The 23,019-nt window shown below is 44.3% G+C and overlaps 1 protein-coding gene and 1 long non-coding RNA gene across 4 annotated transcripts in view; one reads left to right on the top strand and one right to left on the bottom strand.

Annotated features, from left to right (window-relative positions):
- INF2 (inverted formin 2) overlaps positions 1-7,982 on the bottom strand; it is a 100,011-nt gene extending 92,029 nt beyond the window's left edge. For 2 of the 3 annotated variants that reach the window (XM_073570315.1, XM_073570333.1), the window contains exon 1: positions 7,802-7,982. In XM_073570315.1, coding sequence (XP_073426416.1) covers positions 7,802-7,828 — 27 coding nt within the window. In that variant the 5' untranslated portion in view covers positions 7,829-7,982. The remainder of the gene's footprint in view (positions 1-7,801) is intronic. The other variant, XM_073570324.1, reaches the window with a different exon arrangement.
- LOC141085178 (uncharacterized) overlaps positions 1-23,019 on the top strand; it is a 131,676-nt gene that overhangs the window by 16,529 nt on the left and 92,128 nt on the right. The window lies entirely within an intron of this gene.

Raw genomic sequence — 23,019 nt, 5'->3', positions numbered from 1 at the left:
TCCAGCTGACAGTGGATAACATGTTCCATATATTCTTCTTTCTCTCCGAAGTCCTGTCTTCACACCATGTTCTGCACACAGCAACTGACTTGCCCAGCCCCTGTCCTCCCCAGCCCCCTCCTTATGTCTAGGGGGGAGTCATACAGGTTGGGGCTGTTTTCAGGCCTCCCAGACATGACAAAAGGTGCCTGGGGGATTATGACACTACAGGGGGTCATCAAGAGTCATAGATAAAAGTCAGGCTGCAGACATACAAGGCATCAAGATTAACACTATGCAAATCAGTGAAATAGCAATATACACAAAATGATATTCATATAGCATATCACACCATCACAACCTCTCCCCCCTCAAAATAGATAAGAAGGCAGGCAAGGAGAAACTCCTTAGGCAACAACCTTCCACACCCTGCCCTGGCAAAAGGGAGAAGTGTCAACCATCGATGCACGAACAATTGTGCAACTGAGAGATGTGTTGACTGCTACAAATACACATGTGGCAAATGTACCAGGGACATACCCAGGCAGTGCCAGGTATGTTCCGACAGAACAGACAGACTGCTCGGTGAGTGCTGAAATGCTAGTCACACAAGAAGGACATGCCACTCACACACACACATGCAGCCCCCACTGCAGCCTATTGTAAATATGTGTGGAATTGTTTTATTCCTTGTATTTTTTTAATTTTTATATAAAAAATAAAAAGCATGGAGACAAATAACAGTTGTTCTTTTGTATATTTTTCACACTGACATTTCAGTCCTCTTGACTTAGACACAAATGCTTCTGGTCATTACTCACAGCTGTACTTTGCTCTAAAATTTCTAATTCTCTATTTAAAATATATAAAAAATGATTCATTGTTTCAGTGCTTTTTTCTCAAATAAAACTAAACTAAATACAATTATGTATAGTCTTTATATTATCAAATACAATAAACTGAATAGAACTAACTGGAAACTAAAGGTACTGTCACACTTAGCGATGTACCAGCGATCCTGACCAGCGATATGACGTGGTCAGGATCGCTGGTACATCGCTAAGTGGTCGCTAGTGAGCTGCCACACAGGCAGATCTCACCAGCGACATCGCAGGGGTCGGGGGTCGCTACTTACCTGTCAGACAAGGTGATCCTGACGTCCTCCCGCCCGCATCCACGTGTCGCTTGTCGTCACAGCAGGAAGCCCAGCAGGAAGCGCCCGACGAGAAATGGCCCAGGACGTTCAGCACTACAGGGATTTGCTAGTTTCTGAGCCGGGACCGGAGGGTATATACAGTGGGGAAAAAAAGTATTTAGTCAGTCAGCAATAGTGCAAGTTCCCCCACTTAAAAAGATGAGAGGCGTCTGTAATTTACATCATAGGTAGACCTCAACTATGGGAGACAAACTGAGAAAAAAAAATCCAGAAAATCACATTGTCTGTTTTTTTTTCATTTTATTTGCATATTATGGTGGAAAATAAGTATTTGGTCAGAAACAAGCAATCAAAATTTCTGGCTCTCACAGACCTGTAACTTCTTCTTTAAGAGTCTCCTCTTTCCTCCACTCATTACCTGTAGTAATGGCACCTGTTTAAACTTGTTATCAGTATAAAAAGACACCTGTGCACACCCTCAAACAGTCTGACTCCAAACTCCACTATGGTGAAGACCAAAGAGCTGTCAAAGGACACCAGAAACAAAATTGTAGCCCAGCACCAGGCTGGGAAGACTGAATCTGCAATAGCCAACCAGCTTGGAGTGAAGAAATCAACTGTGGGAGCAATAATTAGAAAATGGAAGACATACAAGACCACTGATAATCTCCCTCGATCTGGTGCTCCACACAAAATCCCACCCCGTGGGGTCAGAATGATCACAAGAACGGTGAGCAAAAATCCCAGAACCACGCGGGGGGACCTAGTGAATGAACTGCAGAGAGCTGGGACCAATGTAACAAGGCCTACCATAAGTAACACACTACGCCACCATGGACTCAGATCCTGCAGTGCCAGACGTGTCCCACTGCTTAAGCCTGTACATGTCCGGGCCTGTCTGAAGTTTGCTAGAGAGCATTTGGATGATCCAGAGGAGTTTTGGGAGAATGTCCTATGGTCTGATGAAACCAAACTGGAACTGTTTGGTAGAAACACAACTTGTCGTGTTTGGAGGAAAAAGAATACTGAGTTGCATCCATCAAACACCATACCTACTGTAAAGCATAGTTGTGGAAACATCATGCTTTGGGGCTGTTTCTCTGCAAAGGGGCCAGGACGACTGATCCGGGTACATGAAAGAATGAATGGGGCCATGTATTGTGAGATTTTGAGTGCAAACCTCCTTCCATCAGCAAGGGCATTGAAGATGAAACGTGGCTGGGTCTTTCAACATGACAATGATCCAAAGCACACCGCCAGGGCAATGAAGGAGTGGCTTCGTAAGAAGCATTTCAAGGTCCTGGAGTGGCCTAGCCTGTCTCCAGATCTCAACCCTATAGAAAACCTTTGGAGGGAGTTGAAAGTCCGTGTTGCCAAGCGAAAAGCCAAAAACATCACTGCTCTAGAGGAGATCTGCATGGAGGAATGGGCCAACATACCAACAACAGTGTGTGGCAACCTTGTGAAGACTTACAGAAAACGTTTGACCTCTGTCATTGCCAACAAAGGATATATCACAAAGTATTGAGATGAAATTTTGTTTCTGACCAAATACTTATTTTCCACCATAATATGCAAATAAAATGAAAAAAAAACCAGACAATGTGATTTTCTGGATTTTTTTTTCTCAGTTTGTCTCCCATAGTTGAGGTCTACCTATGATGTAAATTACAGACGCCTCTCATCTTTTTAAGTGGTGGAACTTGCACTATTGCTGACTGACTAAATACTTTTTTTCCCCACTGTATGTGTTATACATACTCCAGGCCAGGTCTCATCTAGTGGGCAGTGCCTTGCTTCCATACACTTGTATTGACATACCATCCGTTCCTAGGTCAGAAACTGGCAAATCCCTACCGCACAGTGCATGCGCTGGGGGGATTCATAAGTCTGGCGTCACAGAGTGACCGCAGACTTAGCAATTTGAACCGGACAACCCTTTTATCCTCTTCATTACCACCCATGCCAAACTTTCACACTACATATAGCCAGTGCAGTAAAATATTGCACCACCTAAATTGCACCAAAATAGCTTGAAATAACTCTAGAAGAAGCGTTGCGAAACGCGCTTCGGAGCAGCAGGGACGCCAGGAAATCCACGTGCACTTCACAGGTAATTTTTGCCCAACTTTTGTTGCATCAAATTGTTTTTTTGTATGCCTTCCGCTAATAATTATCTTTAAATGGACATCATGTCCATGCTGTGAGCACTTAGCACTTTTTGTGGCATATTTTGTCATATCTATGATCTAGTTTGTTTGCACAGTGAGCTCTTAACACTTTACCTTCACGGCATATTTTATTATAGCCTATACTTATGTGGGTCATTCCACATTAGTGTTTGCTCCTTTTTACACATTATACCTTTTTTTTTACGTATTAGTGCTATATATCTATTGTATTGCGGTTATATTATTTAAGTGGATATCATATCTAGGCTATAAGCACTTGACACTTTCATGGCATATTTTGCCATACCTACTACTTTTAGTTTATTCACATAGTGAGCATTTAACACTTTACCTATATGGCATATTTCACTATAGCCCATATTTACATAGGTTACTTAACATTAGTGTTTGCTCTTTGTTGCACAATATATTTGTTTACATATTAGTGCTATATATTGATATTGTATTGCAGCTACTGTATATTATTGAATATTTAATTTTATTATTGGGCTGCTCTTTATATAACAGCCTGTGCATTAGTGGTACTCCATGGTAATATGTCACTCTTTTTGTATATCCAGTACCTTTTGTTTTTAAATACATTTTTAATATTGGTTTTCAATAAAAATATCTTTTATTAAGTACCCTTTTTTGTTACCAGATTATTTATTTAGGTATCATTGTGTGTGAATAGTTTTAATATTAAAGGGATACATATACCCCAATGGATACAGGGTTATAGACATTTTGGACATTCTTGTGATTATAACGCTATATGCTTTTGTATATTAATCATAGCTGTGAAAAATGATCCAATTCATAAATGTGCTTGCTGCATAAAATATGGTAGAGAGAGCTGAAAGGATCCAGCAGAAATGTGATGGTAAATGGTTGTCCCCCCCAAGGGATCGATCACATGCAGGTACCTCCAAAATGAATAGCTACTAAGCAATGATACAGGACTATAGCAATCTATGAGGAGTATGCCGCCTGCGGCTGGCTCATGGAGGAGATCCGGTGGATGACAATAGCATTACATAGGAAGCTTATGTCTGCCGTCATTCCTCAGGAAACCATGCTCAATGTTTGCTTACGCTGATTAATAATCTGATAAGTGCGCGAGCCGCACCCTGGAGGAGCTAGATTTGTATTGTTCATGATATACCTGTAATCCCACAATGTGTTTATACCCAAGAGAAATCAAACCCGTATCCCCAGGCTATCAACTCTGTATTCTTCATGTTTTCAAGGATGTTCAGCAAGATGCTCCGAAGGGAAGCTGAGGTATGAGCTGCTGTTTGCTGGGTTGCTATGATGTTCTCAGACTTGTCCGTGACAAGAGAATACATTACCAGTCGTTAAGGTGGCCGTACTCTCCACGCCAAATTCCCACATTTGTGCAGCATGGATGGCATCTGTCTGCTGTCCGTCTACATCACAAATCCACTCATGGAAATATATGATGTTGGTCGTGAACTGGACCAAACAGGGATACGTTAATTTTTTTTATTTTTTAACGTACTAGTGGCAAAAAAGGGCCCCTAAAAGTGCCACATACAATCATGCAACCATGTGCTATCCGTGAAAAAATGACGTATTAATGAGCCCCAAAAATGAATATGAGCAAGACTCTAGAAGAAGATGCATAAAGGAGACCTAAACTATTTGGCCACATCCCCTGCCCATTTACAGCATATAGAACCCCTTCCCAATTTATGGCAGTTGAACAGGCGCTCGGTGCACCCTCGGTGTGGCCAAACAGTTCACCTTTCCCATCTGCTTGTTTTCTATCTATCTCCACCCATCCATTGCTTTATTGTCAACTCTGGCTTTACAGGAGTCAGAGAAGGATGGAGAATGATGAAAGGTGAACTGAAATGTTTGACTATTCCGAGGGTGCACCATGCGCTTGACCTTGGTTTGAACAGTCATTCTTGAACCACAGCTAATACAACACCAGGAAAGACTTTTCATACATACAGACTCCATATTAGATTAACCCCAAAATATAGACCCCCCCCCATGTCGAAAGTACAGATTCTCGTCTTCCCCGTTCCTGAACTCCTCTTCATTTTCCTGATTTTGTCTACAATAGCGCTGGGGAAGCAGGGGAATTACAGGAACCAAAAAGGTGACTATACTGTACTTTTTTTTTTTTTATTTTCCCCAACATTCTTGAATATTTAGAAAGTATAGTGTACCTGTAACTAGCCAAGGATGGATCAAAAGAAGAAAGTTTGATTATTGAGACACAGATGCCCCTATGATAACGCAATCACTCGTAACAACAAAGATGGCTCCATGGAAACTTTTTACGGCGCCCTGGCCTTGACAGCCTATTGTAATTCTGAATTTCCCAGTTCTGCTGTGTTGGGATAAGAAGATGTAGATTGTGCTTTGTATGAGAGATTACATCTATGTTAATGAATTGCTCTATAGGGCAATTTATAGTATAAATACAGTTTGTTTGCCGACATTTCGGAATTTTTCCTTCCCTCAATTTTTCATAGGAACTTGCCTTTTCTTTGGATTTAAAGTATTAAGTCCAAGATATATGAAGAATATGTCTGATCTGTCTAAATATCCCTAACACGTTAGCACCCACCACACCTATGGCACGTCTTGCTGCTCCCCGCCAGCCATGACTCTAGTGTTCTACTTCCATAATTATGAGGATGACACTACTTTTGTCATGCTTTTTCCTCTCTTGGCCCCTTATTCTGCCAAATGGAGAAGTGACTCATCAGAGAGAACAGCTGACTGTCTCCAGGGTTATTCTGCTAGAAATTTGGAAACTTCTTAAGCTTTGAGTCTGTAATTTTTTTCCCCATCTCCTTGTTCTGGAATGCGAGCGACTCAATGGCCAGTTGTGAAGACAGAAATCAGAGAAGACATAGCAAGCTTATATGTTCATGTGGATGGCAAACATTATCTCCTTGGTTCCTAAGGAGCAGAGTTTTTAACCTAAATTAATAAAAAACCCTTTCTGTAATGTTGATAAAGTGGCTGTTTGAATTAGAAAACTGATTTCAAATACCCATTGGATATTGTTGGATAGAGCTCGTAAAAACAAGCACGTTTCCAATTTACTGTTTAATAAAATTTGCAGCCGTTCTTGAGATATTAACACTTTTTTTTATTTTGTTCACAGCTCGTTTCCTAGGAGACCGACCACTGCTGCCGTCTAGCTTGTAAACACTATGCTGAAGCTGGCTGGGATTAGGAGGTAGCAGCGCACACCATTGCTCCCGGACAGCTTTAAAGCAGTGCTTACAAGCTCAATAGAAAAGAGATTGTAAGCACTGAGCATGTTCTTTGTCTAGACGCGATGGTCGGTCACCAAGTCAACGGGCTGTCAACAAAATAAGTTAATTGCTAAAGAACAGCTGAAAACTTTAATAAGCGGCAAATAGAAAAAGTGCTTATATTTTTAAACCCTATAAGGCATTTCCCATATATGAAGATGAGAAAAACATTTTACATTAATAGTGGGGATTCACGCCTCCCATTAGACAGCTGGAGTGGAAAATGACCACCATGTGTCCATTATAAATACAGTCCAATGAGAATAGGAGCCATGTTATGCATTATTTCCCCATGTGGTGGCGCTGCAGGGCGTTTGAACAGTTGCTGCCATGTTTCTCTTTATGTTACAGGTAATCGCCAAATAGCCTGAAAGTAATTTTCAGAACTTACTATTTAAAAGGGTTGTCCAAATGGGACAGATGTACTCATTTTATTCCATTGTCTCCTATATGCATATGTTTCTAAGAAAACTGGGTAATGTAGCAGTATCATGGCCTAACCACCTAGAAATGCCCCTTTGGGGTATAACGTTTGCCATACTTAATCTAACCACTAGCTAGCTCCCTCATTAATGAACCGATATATTATTTCTATAGGGAGTATGTATGTGTATATATATATATATATATATATATATATATATATATATAGAGAGAGAGCGGCAAAACATCCTGTATAATCATCATCATTCAGTACATAGGTTTATTGACCCACTATTGCCATTTTCTTGAATCCTTCCCTGTTTTACTCGCCCTTATCCAGTGGGAAGTAGATTCAGCCCATCATGATTCTTCTGAGACCTTTCCATTAAATTCCCAAACTTTTGCAAAACGTCTTAAAACTTTTACACCAGTAATGTATAACAGATGAAATCCACATTCTTGCTGCAGTACACGCTTATCATCCCTGACCCCCATTTCTAGCCGCCCGACCGATCGGACATAGCGGAGCCGGGTTTTGCTTTTATACCGTCCTGTATACAGCGGCTTAGCGTCATATTTCTATACATTAAATTGAACGTTTATGTGCCCTAATAACTGTTGCAATTACTGCGGTGATTAGCAAAATCCTGAAATTAATGAATGATAGGAATTTGGCAGCCTAGCAATGCAAGAAAACTAGGAATACAAAAAAATTAATTTAAAGACAAAAATCTGCTAGATTGAGCAACGCAATCAGATTGACTTACCACAGATTCGCTGTCGGTTTTCTCCATAGTTCAGGTCTATTAGGGTTCGCTTATCATTTTCATCAATGGGAGATGTGGGTGTCAAAGGTATCCAAATACCAGCTGGTCCTGATGCGCTTTACTGTGCGGCTTCCTGATCAACAAGTGACATGAGAGTGATCCAGGGTAGAAAGTAATGCTCAGTGGCTCAGGAATGTATTGCTTAGTGGGTGTGAGAGTGAATCACACATTGCTTGTGTCAGCAGACTGGAGAGTTCCGCCCAAAGCAGCAGCAGCAGTGGCTCTCCCTCCCTGCTCCCACTCAGTACATTCCCCCTTTTCCTCCTGGGATAGGCCTGAGCTGGAGGACACAGAGAAAAAAAAAGCAAACTCAAAAGTTACAAATTCCACAATTTGCAACTTGCCCAAAACAGGCAAATGCCTCCCCAGGCAGCCGCACTAAGGGAGCATATACAGATGTGCCTAGGTGATCCCTAACATTACGTACTGTATATGTTGCTCCTTCTATACCGTGTGCCTCATCCTGTTCTTACAGATTTTTTTTCTTTTTCCTTTTTGCTATGGAAACGGTACTAAGTGGTTTGACGTAGAATAAAAGAATATTTTTACAGTATATTGATTGCATAATAAAGTTCTGCAACTTTACAAAAGAACACAGTGTTTCGATTCCATTACCATGTTCAACATTTCTGCTCCTTAGTCATGATTGCTCAGATCCACAGGCTGAGAAATAATTTTTTTGGCCTACTCCTGTGCATGCAGGTTAGAGCTCTGATACACTGTAGCAAGTCCTGCTGCTGCGTCAGGTACATGTTGAGCTAATAATTTTGGGGTAAAAAAGGGATTGTGATCAGGCTCAGACTGGCCCACCGGAGAACAGGATAATCTTCTGGTAGGCTCCTATGAAGGAGTGCTAATGAGTACTACTATTGCACTACACTCACAATTTGCAGAAAAAGGTATAATTAGTGATGAGCGAATGTGGCCCAGGCTATGCAAAAGGACATACTACACCAGGACTAGTTGCTGCTGCCACAGCCTCTGCAACATGTGCAGAGTGGAATTTCACCATGTTGGAACGTCACAAATCAAAATGTTAACCGGTAGGCCAAAAGACCTCTGAAGCAATGCAAGTCAATGATCTCTGGGGTGCAATAGGCGGAAGTGAGCACACAGCGACCATGGTTTTCTTCAGCAGCGCATCCAGGCCGGGATAGTGGCTGAGAAATTGCTGTACCACTAGGTTGAGCATGTGAGCCATGCAAGGCACATGTGTAAAGTTGCCTCAGCATTGGGCCACCACCAGGGTTGCACCGTTATTGCACACGACCTTCCCTGACTCCAGGTTCAGTGGAGAGAGGCTTTGCTCTTACTCTGCCTGGAGAGCTGTCCACAACTCTTGAGCTGTGTGACTGCGATCCTCAAGGCATATAAATTTGAACACTGCCTGATTGCGGTGAGTCATGGCTGCACAGTACGAAGGTGGGAGGTGATTCTTTCTGCACTGTTGGAACACATGTCAGATTAAGGGGGAGGTTGAAGGCAGAGGTGGAGGCCCTAGAGGAGGTGGAGGAGCCAGAAGCATCGGGGATTCAAAAACTTGTGGAGCAACCCCTTGACCGTCCCCCCCAGCCACCAGAGTCACCAAGTGCCCAGTCAGCGAGATGTAATGCCCCTGCCCATGTTTGCTTGTCCTGGTGTTAGGGGTGAAATGCACACTAGCAGACAGAATTTTTTAGGGAATGGGTGCTGTTGTCGGTGACATGCTGGTGTAGCGCAGACACAGCTTTCTTAGAGAAGTAATGGCAACTGGGCAACTGGTACTAGAGGACTGCAATTGCCATCAACTTTCTGAAGCCGTCTGTATCCACCAGGTGGAAAACAGCATTTTTCTGTCACCCATGACAGCACTAACGAGAGAGGGGATCCACCCTTCAAGGACAGGAAACCTTCAATATAAAAAGGGAGGCGCATGGGGGAACCTTCAGTCCTGCATGGTGGCAGAAGGTTTTAAAATAGAACAAGTTCCCAAACCTGGGCCAGTTTGTTAGGGCAGGGCACAGTCTCTGATGTGACCGGATCCGGAAGTGCTAGAAGCGCCACGTGGGGGCCCGATGGGGTCTCCTCCAGACCGGCAGAGGTCTGTGGTGCCATCACTGCCTGTTAAGCCCGACTGTTATGATTGAGTCACCGTAGGAGGCAAAAACAGAAATGCTAGCTAAGTCCAGAAAACCAGAGAGGTTGGCAGCTATCGGATTGCCGACCCCTGATCCTATCCACAACAACTAACAGTAGCCGTGGGGGGTTCCTACGATGCCCTAGACCCCTCGATCACAGCCGGAGAATTAAATAGGCCTAAAGAAAGAAAGGGGAAATCTAAACTGCCCCAGAGCAGACCCCAAAGCAATAGGCAGCCCCCAACATATAATGACGGTGAAGCAAGATTAAAACACTAACACAGACAGAAAGATAGACTGAGCAAAGACTGGGCCCAAGCTAACTAGATAGGAAAGGACAGGAAGGCTGCTGTCCGCAATTCGTGAAAAACCCTATGAAAATAAGAGCCAACAGACTGACAGTGAAAAAGGCCCTGAAGACGCTAGGCTTCAAAAAATTTATGTCAGTACTCAGGAATATTCTGAAGACAGAGCAACCGGCAAAAGGAGATTCAGCTCACCCCAGCAGGGAATGGCAGAATCCAGAAAAGCAAGGAAAAACAAAAACAAAACACAAATGCTAACAGGCAAAGCAGAAAACTTAGCTTTAGAGGAGCAGGAATCAGACTGGTGTCCTAGAAGTCCACAGAGAAATCACCCGCAGGGCAGAAGGGCGTCGGCAGCCTTATATCCAGTCCGTGACTCCACTCAGCCAGTCATCCTCATTAGGCTCAGGTGCCTGATAATCAGGCTCATTACCTTCCTTTACCAGAATAGGGAGTTCACCAGACCTCAGTGACGAAGGGGAAAATGAACTCACAACACCCGACAGCCACGCATCCTGGTGCGGTAACAGAGCGTGGCTGGAAACCAGAAGTTGCGCTCTTTCGTGGCCGGGACCTTTCACCTGGAATATTTCTTGGGAAGATATCAGAAGCTGCAGGCGCACGCCGTCCGGCAGATCCCCTGGAGTATGATACTTAAGGGTGGATCGCCGGTCAGGAAGGGACACTTGTGCAGACATGAATGAACAGCAGCCCTCTCCACAGCAGCAGCAGCAGCAGCAGGTGCTGCTGCTACAGAGCAGCCACAGCATCGCCAATCCTGGCATCAGAAGCATCCTCAGGTGCGACTACACCAGAATAGGAGTAACGGACGCTCAAGTGTGGTATGCAGGACCAAGTACTCCAGGACAAGTCGGCACAACTCTAGTAGAATGGAGGATTCTGCGGTCTCTAGGGGAGACATTTCGGACGACATTCTGCCTCCTATAACGGAAACCCGAGAAAATGCACAGAAAAAAATGAAACCCAGGTCTTGGTGCTCTGTGCGGTCAGTGATTATCTAGTGTATGGCTCAAATTTTTTCAATCATGTATCAATGATACAATAGCAAGTGAAACCCCAGATTTCTCCTCCAGTTTAAAAACTCTCATCAGGACGGAGGTAGAGAATTCTCTAATATTATATGAGATCCATGTCCCACTCAGAGGAAGCACCCCGCAGAGACAGGGCTAAAAAAATCTCCCAAATCGTCAGCTATAGATTCAGCCGAAGGGATTTTGGAGGATTCATCAGGTCATCCTCATCGGAAAGTGACTCAGGAGAGGGTTATTGTTTCCCCCTCGAGGAAATAGACAATTTTTGGTAAAAGCCATGAGGTCCACAATGCGCCGGGTCAACCAAAAGGCCAAGAAATCAGATCAGTCCAGGATGTAATGTTTGGGACTCTTGACTGGAAGAAACATGGATCCTTCCTTACAGTATTAATGAGAAAGTGCTTGATCTCCCTAACAAAGAATGGGAAAGGGCACCCTGCATCCTCCTTTAAACGGAAGTATCGCTTTGATGAAAAGGTGACGACATCCTAGAATAAAGCCCCTAAATTGGATGATCCTGGATCCAGAGCCTCAAAAATGACATCCCTTCCCTTTGAGGATGCAAGCTTACTAAGAGACCCCCTTGATAGAAAGGTTGATACTTTTCTCAAGGGTACCTGGGAGTCGTCGGCGGGTGCTCTGAGGCCGGCCATTGCGGTAACCTGTACAGCTAGATCCCTTATGATCTGGCTGAGCAGGTTGGAAGACCAGCTGAGGGAAGATTCACCAAGTGACTCCATTTTGGCCAAACTCCCAGTAATCAAGGGGGCGGTGGCCTTCCTATGGGATGCCTTGGCCAATTCAGCCAGACTAGCTGCAAGATCTGCCGCACTATCTAATGCAGGCCGGAGAGCAGTCTGGTTGAAGTGCTGGCCAGGGGACTTACAAGCGAAAGGGAATTTGTGTTCTCTCCCTTGTGTCAGCTTTGGACGACATTCTGGAAAAAGCGGCTGAAAGAAAGGGTTTCCAAAATCTCCCTTCTCGTCCTTCAAGCAGTCCTTTCGGAGGAAAAAGTTCAGCAGGAGACCGGCTGCAGAAAACAATATGTTGGATAATCGACCCATGAAAGGCAAGGGGTTCTTGTTCAGTGTTCCCTCCCGTGATCATAGAAAACACCCTAAAGGATTTTGTGCCTCAGGTGGGAGGAAGACTCTCTTTTGCTTTCAGCCTGGGAGAAGATTTCCTCCAGCACTTGGATTCTCAGTCTGGTAAAATCAGGAATAAGGCTGGAGTTCCTAAAATATCCACCAGAGAAGTTTCTCATGACTGCCCCACGAGCATCCCTCTTGAAACAGAGAGCTCTGGAAACTTGTTCCCAAACCCTAATGCAGATTACGAAGCGGGTTTTTAGCCTTAACAGATGCAAACATTCTTTCATTGTCCACTCTTCATATCAGAGGGAAAGACAACATCAGGGCAGCTTTTCTGAGCCACAAACCGCTACTACAGGGTGAGTGGTCCCTCAAGAACTGTGTTCAGACAGATCGTGACCAGGTGGGGTTATCCGCTGATCGACCTTTTTGAAACCCAGCAGAACAGCAAGTTAACCCTCCGTCAGGCGCAATATAGATTCTCCTCAGTTCATGCGCAATGTGCCTGACAAGCACAGGTCAGAAAACCACCTATAGTAGCTACATATTTCAATTTCAGGACTATAGAAGTAGTCAGTGACCTTCATAGGAATGTATTAAAAGAGATTACACCAAATCAGATGCAAAAAAAACCCATTTATTAACCATAAACTTATTAAAACTAAAAGTACCACTTTTCGGTAGTACCGCCAAATAGGCTCCAGTTATCTTTACTTAACTATTGCTTAAATATAAAATTATGGAAAAAAACTTAAAGGATATTGCACTTAGATGTTACTTAATTATTTTCTACTCATCTTCAGTGGTTTCAATTGCAGCAGAAGCAGCACAGGTACACTTAGAAAAGCAAGGCTGGCAGACGAAAGTTGCATGGGAAAGGCAGATTGATTCTTTACATATTTTGCAGTCATATTTAGAAAGCCTTCTGAAACCAGATACAAATGAGCAGGTAGTACAACTGCGTCTTTTAGAAGGTGGTAGAGTCGGTGTTTGTTCTGGAACGTCCTTGGGACGATATCTCTTCAACCGGTGTTGCAGGGCAAGGGGCATTCCAACCGTCTTTGTACTTCTTAGGCTTAGCTCTCCACTCACCAGTTCATTAGCCAATTGTTTTAGGTACATTCTTCTGCGCATTTGTTTAAGTTCATTACTGAGGTAAATTACTTGTGAGTTGATGCCACCCACATTCAGCATTGTAAAGAAGATTACCATCGGCCAGCGTTTGGTATTTCGACTTACATTGAAATTGCCACACATTTGGTCAGCAGTGTCAACGCCGCTTTTGGTCAAATTATAAAAAGTTATGATTTCTGGTTTCCTTAGCTCCCCAGACTCTGGATCAATGGTGTAATCATTATGTAATGAAGAGACCAAAATCACATTTTTCCTCTCGCGTGGGATGTAAGAAACTAAAATCTTTCCATTACTGAACCCAAACATAGTGCTATACTGTTGTTTGCCTTTTGTATATAGAAAATCAGGCGGCAACTGCCTTTTGTTTTTTCTAACAGTTCCCACATATGACAGCTTTTTCGTTTTTAAAAAATCAATCAGATCAAAGTCAGTAAACCAGTTGTCAGCAGTGATATTTCGACCAGATCCAAACATTGGCTCAGCAATTCTCTTTACCACATCACTAGGCTTGTTGCTCACATTGAAAGGACCTGGTGGCTGTCTTCCACAATAAACTTCCATGTTCATAGTGTACATCATCCTTGCATCAACCATGGCAAAAATTTTAATTCCATATTTGTTTGGCTTTGATGGTATATATTGCCGAAAACCACATCTTCCACGGAAACCTGGAAGCATCTCATCAATAGTGAGGTTTTGCCCCGGGCAATAGCTTTTTTGACAATTCATAATAAATTGTTGAAATATGTCCCGAATTGGTGCAAGCCGGTCATAACCTTTTCGTTCTGTCCGGGTACTTCGATCATCGAAACGGAGGCAACGGATCAGGACTTTGAATCGTTTCAGATTCATCACAAGGCTGAATTTTTCGATGCCATCACCGTCTGTCCCCCACAGCTCCTCCAAACTTTGCCTATTTGCTCTGAAAGCACCAGCTAGGTATAACAAGCCAATAAATGCCTTGAGTTCAATCACATCAGTGTTTTTGATGTCCCTCTCTCTGGAGAATTGCTCTTTGATTGTGTCAATATACTGGTTAGTGAACCGAACAATAGTTTCCAACATGCTATCTGTAATTAGATTACTCCAACATTCCACTGCAGTTTTAGCTTTTCTAGCACTTCCAATAACTCCAGGAAGGTGTGTAATAATATTGTGGGATTCTCTGCGCTGTTTGTTCTTGGGTGCCTTTTTGTTCCACTTTGTATTTTTATCTTTGCCCAAATAATAAGCTAGATCTGTGTCTGTTTCCTCTGTATCAGTGTCATCACCATCCTGCTCTGTTCCAGAATCAGTGTTACATTCTGCTACCTCATCTTCAGATGAAATGTCACTAGATTCCTCTAAATCCTCAGTTACTGCTGGTTCTTCCTCATCATCTTCTAACAAAAAAATCTTCATTTCTTCTAAATGAAGGGGTTTAGATGAATCATACTGTTTTCTGGCCATTGCAGCAGAAAATCTGAAGCGAGAGAGAAAGAGTATGTGTTAGGGCGCAATGTGCCTTAGAAGCCACCCTCCTTTTGTCTAAGAAAACAGTACTTATGTACACTAACTTAGCATTAATCCTTCATAAAACAAGCTAAATACACAATCGTGATGAATAAAAAAAGAAAATACTAACCTTTTAATTTGTGTTGAAATCAGGCGCAATGTACCTGAGAAGCCAAAGTGTTGATATCTGCTCACTAGAAGGTCTGCTGAGTCACTGTGATATCAGGTTTCACAGAGCCTGTACAGTCAGGAGATAACTAGGAGGGGTGGGGTTTTCTGATAAGTGGGCAAGGAGAGAGAAGTGAAACTAATTACTGTGTGCCTGTCAGATCTATTGCGCCTGACGGAGGGTTAAATTAAAATCTGCTCCTTGGACCCAAAAGAAGACCCTCAAGCAGCGGACACCTTTCAGATCAAATGGTACTTCACTCTAGAAACCACTTGTGCAATAGGCGGAGGAGGACATGACTTCGGGATGGGTGGACCTTTACTCCTGCAGCTTTTTTGGTCTAGTGGTGTAGATTTTAAGCACGAGTGATGTTGCTTTCAGAGTAATAAGCACAGTATGTTTGTGCCTGGGGGGTTACTGTGAGGAGGGGGGGCTTATATAGAGCAGGAAATCTGTGTCTCTCCCTCTTTCTTGCACAGGATGAACAGGAGGAAGCATGTCTCCAGTTTCAGGGAGTATAATACTGGGGTTATCACCTCACATGACAGATGATAGGAGCACATTCACCTCAGACATCATGTACTAGTGTAGTATCAGCTCCTATGGGATCAATATTACCTCTGCAATTGATGTAGCTGCCATGTCCCTCATGTGCATGCTGCATTTTCCTCACAGACTGTGAGACAACTTCTGTGTGACCTCCCTGCAGACATGTTTGATATACTACTCTGCATTCACCTCAGACATTGTGTAGTGTGTAGTATCAGCTCCTACATCATATCTGGGATCAAGATTACCTCAGAAATTCATTTAAGGGCCTGTCACACTAAGGCTACTTTCACACATCAGTTTTTTGCCGTCAGGCATGATCCGGCTTTTTTTAGAAAAAACGGATCCGGCATAAATTTTGGAGAACTGTAGAAACGGATCCGGTTTTTTGCTGGATCCGTCTCTGTTCCTAGAGGCTGGCCAATTGGATCTGAGCATGCGCAGACTTAAAAAAAACCGGATCCGGTTGCTGGATCCGTCTTTTTCTGGATCCGGCGCATTCCGGCGCCCATAGACTTTCATTGTAGCAAAAAGCTGGAAGCGCCGGATCCGGCGCTTCCGGCTTTTTCGCCGGAGACAAAAAACGTTACAGTAGACGTTTTTTCAAGACGCCGGAATGAGACAAGTTGCCGGATCCGGCAAAAAACGGATGAAACGCAATGCCATCCGGCACGATCCGGCGCTAATGCAAGTCAATGGGGAAAAACCGGATCCGGCATTGCATTTTGCCGGATCCGTTTTTTCCAAAAAAAGCCGGATCGCGCCTGAAGGCAAAAAACTGATGTGTGAAAGAGGCCTAAGAGATATTGCTAGCAGTATCACTATAACGTCACTGGTTTTTGTGACGTAATAGCGATATTGCTAGCGATATCGCTATGTCTGATACTTACCTCCGACCGCTCCCCCGCTGGTTATCGCTGATCGCGCGAGAACGTACTGGACCGTTTCTCGTCGTCAGCTTCCTGCTGTGACTGCAAGCGACGCGTGGACGCGGGCAGGAGGACGTCAGGATCGCCTCGTCTGACAGGTAAGTAGCGACCCCTGACCCCTGCGCTGTCGCTGGTGAAATCTGCCTGTGTGGCAGCTCACTAGCGACCACTTAGCGATGTACCAGCGATCCTGACAGCGTCATATCACTGGTCGGGATCGCTGGTACATCGCTAAGTGTAACAGTACCTTGACAACTATCCAATGTGTATGGGGGACTTCAAAGTGTAGCTACTTCTCCTAGATGGTACTTTCTTTTCTTCTATGAGAAAACTAATTTGCATCATTTTTTTCCCATTGAGCTTTTCCTCCAAGTCTACATACTGACCTTGTCTCTTTAACCCCTTCATGACCCAACCTATTTTGACCTTAATGACCTGGCCATTTTTGGCAATATTGACCAGTGTCCCTTTATGAGGTAATAACTCAGGAACGCTTCAACGCATCCTAGCGATTCTGAGAATGTTTTTTTGTGACATATTGGGCTTCATGTTAGTGGTAAATTTAGGTCGATAATGTTTGCATTTATTTGTGAAAAAATGGAAATTTGGCGAAAATTTTGAAAATTTCGCAATTTTCACATTTTGAATTTTTATTCCGTTAAACCAGAGAGTTATGTGACACAAAATATTTATTAAATAAAATTTCCCATATGTCTACTTTACATCAGCACAATTTTGGAAACAAAATTTTTTTTGTTGGGAAGTTATAAGGGTTAAAAGTTGACCAGCGATTTCTCATTTTAGAACAAAATTTACAAAACCATTTTTTTGGGACCACCTCACATTTGAAGTCACTTTGAGGGGTCTATATGGCAGAAAATACCCAAAAGTGACACCATTCTAAAAACTGCACCCCTCAAGCTACTCAAAACTACATTCAAGAAGATTATTAACCCTTCAGGTTCTTCACAGCAACTAAAGCAATGTGGAAGGAAAAAATGGATATTTTAATTTTTCCAACAAAAAATTTCTTTTAGCATCAATTTTTTCATTTTCACATGGGTGACAGGATAAAATGGATCCTAAAATTTGTTGGGCAATTTCTCCTGAGTACACCAATACCTCATATGTGGTTATAAACCACTGTTTGGGCGCACGGCAGGGCCCGGAAGGGAAGGAGCGCCATTTGACTTTTTGAATGGAAAACATGCTGGAATATTTAGCGGTTGCTATGTCGAGTTTGGAGAGTCCCTGTGTGCCTAAACATTGGAGCTCCCCCACAAGTGACCCCATTTTGGAAACTAGACCCTCCAAGGAACTTATCTAGATGCATAGTGAGCACTTTCAACCCCAAGGTGCTTCACAAATTGATCAGTAAAAAAAAAAAAAGAACTTTTTTCACAAAAATTTTCTTTTAGCCTCAGGTTTTTCATTTTCACATGGGCAATGGGATAAAATAGATCCTAAAATTTGTTGGGCAATTTCTCCTGAGTGCACCGATACCTCATATGTGGTCATAAACCACTGTTTGGGCACACGGCAGGGTCCGGAAGGGAAGGAGCACCATCTGACTTTTTGAATGGAAAATTAGCTCCAATCGTTAGTGGAAACCATGTCGTGTTTGGAAAGCCCCTGTGTACCTAAACATTGGAGCTCCCCCACAAGTGACCCCATTTTGGAAACTAGACCCCACAAGGAACTTATCTAGATGTGTGGTGAGCACTTTGAACCCCAAAGTGCTTCACAGAAGTTTATGACGCAGAGCAGTGAAAATAAAAAAATAATTTTTTTTTCCTCAAAAATGATTTTTTAAGCCCGCTATTTTTTATTTTCACAAGGCAGGAGAAATTGGACCACAAAAGTTGTTGTGCAAATTGTCCTGAGAACACCGATACCCCATATGTGGGGGGAAACCACTGTTTGGGCGCATGGGAGAGCTCAGAATGGAAGCGATTTTGGAATGCAGACTGATGGAATGTTCTGCGGGCATCATGTTGTATTTGCAGAGCCCCTGATGTGCCTAAACAGTAGAAACCCCCCACAAGTGACCCCATTTTAGAAACTAGACCCCCCCCAATGAGCCTATCTAGATGTATAGTGAGCACTTTGAACCCCCAAGTGCTTCACAGAAGTTTATAAACGCAGAGCCATGAAAATAAAAAATAATTTTTTTTTCCTCAAAAATGATTTTTTAGCCCACTATTTTTTATTTTCACAAGGGTAACAGGAAAAATTGGACCCCTAAAGTTGTTGTTCAGTTTGTCCTGAGTACGCTGGCACCCCATATGTGGGGGGGAACCACTGTTTGGGCGCACGGCAGGGCTCAGAAGGGAAGGAGCGCCATTTGACTTTTTGAATGGAAAATTAGCTCCAATCGCTAGCGGACATCATGTTGTGTTTGGAGAGGCCCTGTCTGCCTACACTTTGGAGCTCCCCCACAAATGACCCCATTTTGGAAACTAGACCCCCTAAGGAACTTATCTAGATGCATAGTGAGCACTTTGAACCCCCAGGTGCTTTACAGAAGTGTATAACGCAGAGCTGTGAAAATAAAAAATCTTTTTTTTTCCTCAAAAAATGATTTTTTAGCCCGCAATTTTTTATTTTCACAATGGTAACAGGAGAAATTGGACCCCAAACGTTGTTGTCCAGTTTGTCCTGAGTACGTTGGTACCCCATATGTGGGGGGGACCACTGTTTGGGCACACATCGGGGCTCGGAAGGAAAGTAGTGATGTTTTGAAATACCGACTTGATGGAATGGTCTGCGAGCGTCATGTTACATTTGCAGAGCCCCTGATGTGCCTAAACAGGGGAAATCCCCCCACAAGTGACCCCATTTTGGAAACTAGACCCCCCCAAGGAACTTATCTAGATGTATGATGAGCACTTTGAACCCCCAAGTGCTTCACAGAAGTTTATAAACGCAGAGCCATGAAAATAAAAAATCATTTTTTTTCCTCAAAAATTATTTTTTAGCCCGCTATTTTTTATTTTCACAAGGGTAACAGGATAAATTGGACCCCTAAAGTTGTTGTGCAATTTTTCCTGAGTACGCTGATACACCATATGTGGGGCTAAACCACTGTTTGGGCACACGTCGGGGCTCAGAATGGAGGGAGTGCTGTTTGACATTTTTGGATGGAATAAACCGTGGCGCCATGTCGCGTTCGGAGACCCCGTGATGTGCCTAAACAGTCAAAACCCCTCAATTCTAACTCCAACTCTAACCCCAACTCACCCCTAACCCTAAGCCAACCCTAATAACAACCCTAACCACAACCCTAACCCCAACAAACCCCTAACCCTAATCCCAACTTTAACCCTAACCACAAGCCTAACCCTAATGCCAACCCCAACCCACCCCTAACCCTAATTCCACCCCTAACCCTAATTCCACCCTTAACCCTATTTCTAACCCTAATTCTAGCCCTATTTCTAACCCAGCCCTATCTATAACCCTAATTCCAACCCTAACCCTAAATGGGAAAAAAAAAATATTTTTTTATTTTATTATTTGCGCCTGGCTATGGGGGTGATAAAAGGGGGGTGTATTTACTTTTTTATTTCATTTTGATCACTGTGAAAGTTTATCACAGTGATAAAAATGAATGGGCAGCCGGCAAATTCATGGGCGCCGCCATCTTGGACATTTTGCAAGATGGTGGCACCCATGATCTGGACGGCGGGACACTGGGAGCCACGGCGAGACACCGGGAGCACCAGCAGGACATCGGAGGTGCCGGGGGGAATCGTAAGGTGGGAGGGAGCGATAGGAAGGGGAGGGGGAGCAGATGATGACGGCGGCGACCGATCGCCGCCGTCCATCGGTGGCGGGGGCTGATCGGCCCCGCCAGTTGGTGTGGGGGGGGTCGGGTGTCGGTGTCCAGCCATGTCCGATCCTATTGCAGCATCGGCCATGGCTGGATTGTAATATTTCACCAAATTTCATTGGTGAAATATTACAAATCGCTCTGATTGGCTGTTAAAAGTGAAACAGCCAATCAGAGCGATCGTAGGCACGTGGGGGCTAAACCACGCCCCCTGGGATTAACCCATGAGTGTCCTCTGTGTGCGGGTCGGGTGACCTTTCAGTGACCTCGGTCACCCGACCCGCAGGGGGGCTATTTATAGCATGACGCCTACGGGGGCGTCATGGGTAGTTTTGGCACAACTTTTCATGACGCCAACGTAGGCGTCGGGTCGTGAAGGGGTTAAGGTAAACAAGTATGTCCCCCTTCAAAGCCTACAAGTAGGAAAATAAGTCACACTTGTGAACTTTAGACCACTTGCACCACTAATAATAATCTCATCTTGAAGGTCATGGGCTCCAATTCGAAGTTTATAAAAGCCTCAACCTCACTTATTGTGCCATTTTTAATTTTGGGGGTCTTCAGTAGAGGTGAGAAAACCCGAACTGTAAAGTCCGAGGTTTGTTCCAGATACCTAGTGTCCAGTGCTGAACGCCAAACACAGAGGGACTTCTCCTGGAAGTCCGTTTTATAGTTTGGAGAGGGAGTGAGACAGAGAGACACAGAAACACTTTGGCAGCCCCCAAGCACTTACTTTGAGCATTTTATAACACCAAAGTTTGGGTCCCCATTGACTTCTATGGGGTTTGGGTTCTGGCTTAAGTTCAGGTACAGTTCTGGTGCCCGAACCGAACTTTGGACTAAAGTTTGGTCGAACCCAAAACTTCCATGGGTCCCGTCATCTCTAGTCTTCAGATTTTTCAGGGAGTCTTTGCACCCTACCTCAAGAAAAATGGCCCATGTGCGATTGCTACCTTTCCTATAGCTACACTCCTATTACTAGAACCTCATTATCTGTAGTAAACATCCAGGCATTTAGATGCCAAATATGGAGATGACTATTAAGAATCTAATTGTGATTTCAGATAATAAGCTCCACATTTTTCTACTTCACCCAGTCACGTGTAGTATTCGCAGGTACGCAGGATGCAGTGACGAGACGGAGCAAGCTTAAATATAACTTTTATATAGGGGTTATTTGAGTAGCAAGCTGACAACCGTTGTCCATGCAGGGATTTAAACAATAATACCCATATAACACGATATTAACTACCCGGTCGGAACCGGCAACTATTAGGCCACTGTATGGCCGACTATGAGTCAAAGAACTATAATTAGCTAACTACGACATGTCACTTATCTGACGTCCTGCAGAGTGGTTGTAAGTGTCTATTCGGCGTCTCAGCCGCTGGGCCCAGCCGATGAAGAGTACATGTAAGCTTCTGGCGTTCCTACGCCCAGGTGGAGCGAGGGCACAGCAGGTCCCTGGAGAGTCTCTCAGCGTTGGGCCCCTTGGCGGAGGCTAGATGGTAGCGGCCGTAGGCCTGAACGTAGAGGCCGCATCCACAGGCTGGAGTCGGGTGGCAGCGGCCAGGCCGTAGCCGCAGGCTGGAGTTGTGCAGCGGCGCCCACGGGTGGCAGCAGGCAGGCCGCAGCCGCAGGCTGGAGAATGGCAGCGGCGGCCGCGGGTGGCAGCGAGCAGGCTGCTGCCGTGGGCTGGAGTCGGGTAGTGGCGGCAGCGGGTGGCAGCGGGCAGGCTGCAGCCGCAGGCTGGATTCGGTCAGCGGTGGCCGCGGATCTGGGTGTCAGGAGTAAGAGCGCAGTCGTTTGGTCGGCATGCCCCTGCTGGGCTGCTTGGTGCCGTCTGCTCCCTAATACCGGTGAGTCCCCATCCAATCTCTCTGGTCGAAGCTCACTCCTTCCCACTCTCTGGCGCCACCTAGGCTTCCTGCTCATTCTCTCCCGCTCTGTCGAGTGCCCCCTGCTGGCGTTCTGCGCTCCTTTTATACCTGCTCCGCCCCCACTCCTTCTAGAACTGTCTCTGGTCCATCCTCTAATTATGTCCCCCGGAAACAGTTCTCCTAGGAACCCTGGTCACAGCCCTCTTGGTTCCGGCCAGGCTACACAGTGGAAACTCTCCCCCTTACACACGTACCAATGATTATAGGCTTTGGAGGCTGTAGTCACACAAGCAGTTGGGCAAGTCACTTTGCAAAGCCAAGAATGTGACGCTAGTCACCACTCATGAACAAGATGAAGGCTGAGTAGTCAAATGTTTCATGGTCAGATACCAAAAGAGGACATTGCAAACTAAAGTGGAAAGACGCAATCAGGTCACAGTCCGAGGTCAGAATACCAGGAAGCAAGCAGATCAGACCAAAGGGGCTAGGCAAATGGATGGTCAGAACAAAGTTCAAGGTCAGGCATCAATAGATCAACAAACAGAACACAGGAATACAAGACAAACCATGAAGCAAATGCTACGATTGGCAGAGGTCTGGGACTGA

The sequence above is a fragment of the Dendrobates tinctorius genome, unplaced genomic scaffold (assembly GCF_039654945.1).
Source record: "Dendrobates tinctorius isolate UK_male_01 unplaced genomic scaffold, ASM3965494v1 ptg000006l, whole genome shotgun sequence".
Classification (NCBI taxonomy): domain Eukaryota; kingdom Metazoa; phylum Chordata; class Amphibia; order Anura; family Dendrobatidae; genus Dendrobates; species Dendrobates tinctorius.
This window is presented reverse-complemented; position numbering and strand designations above follow the sequence as displayed.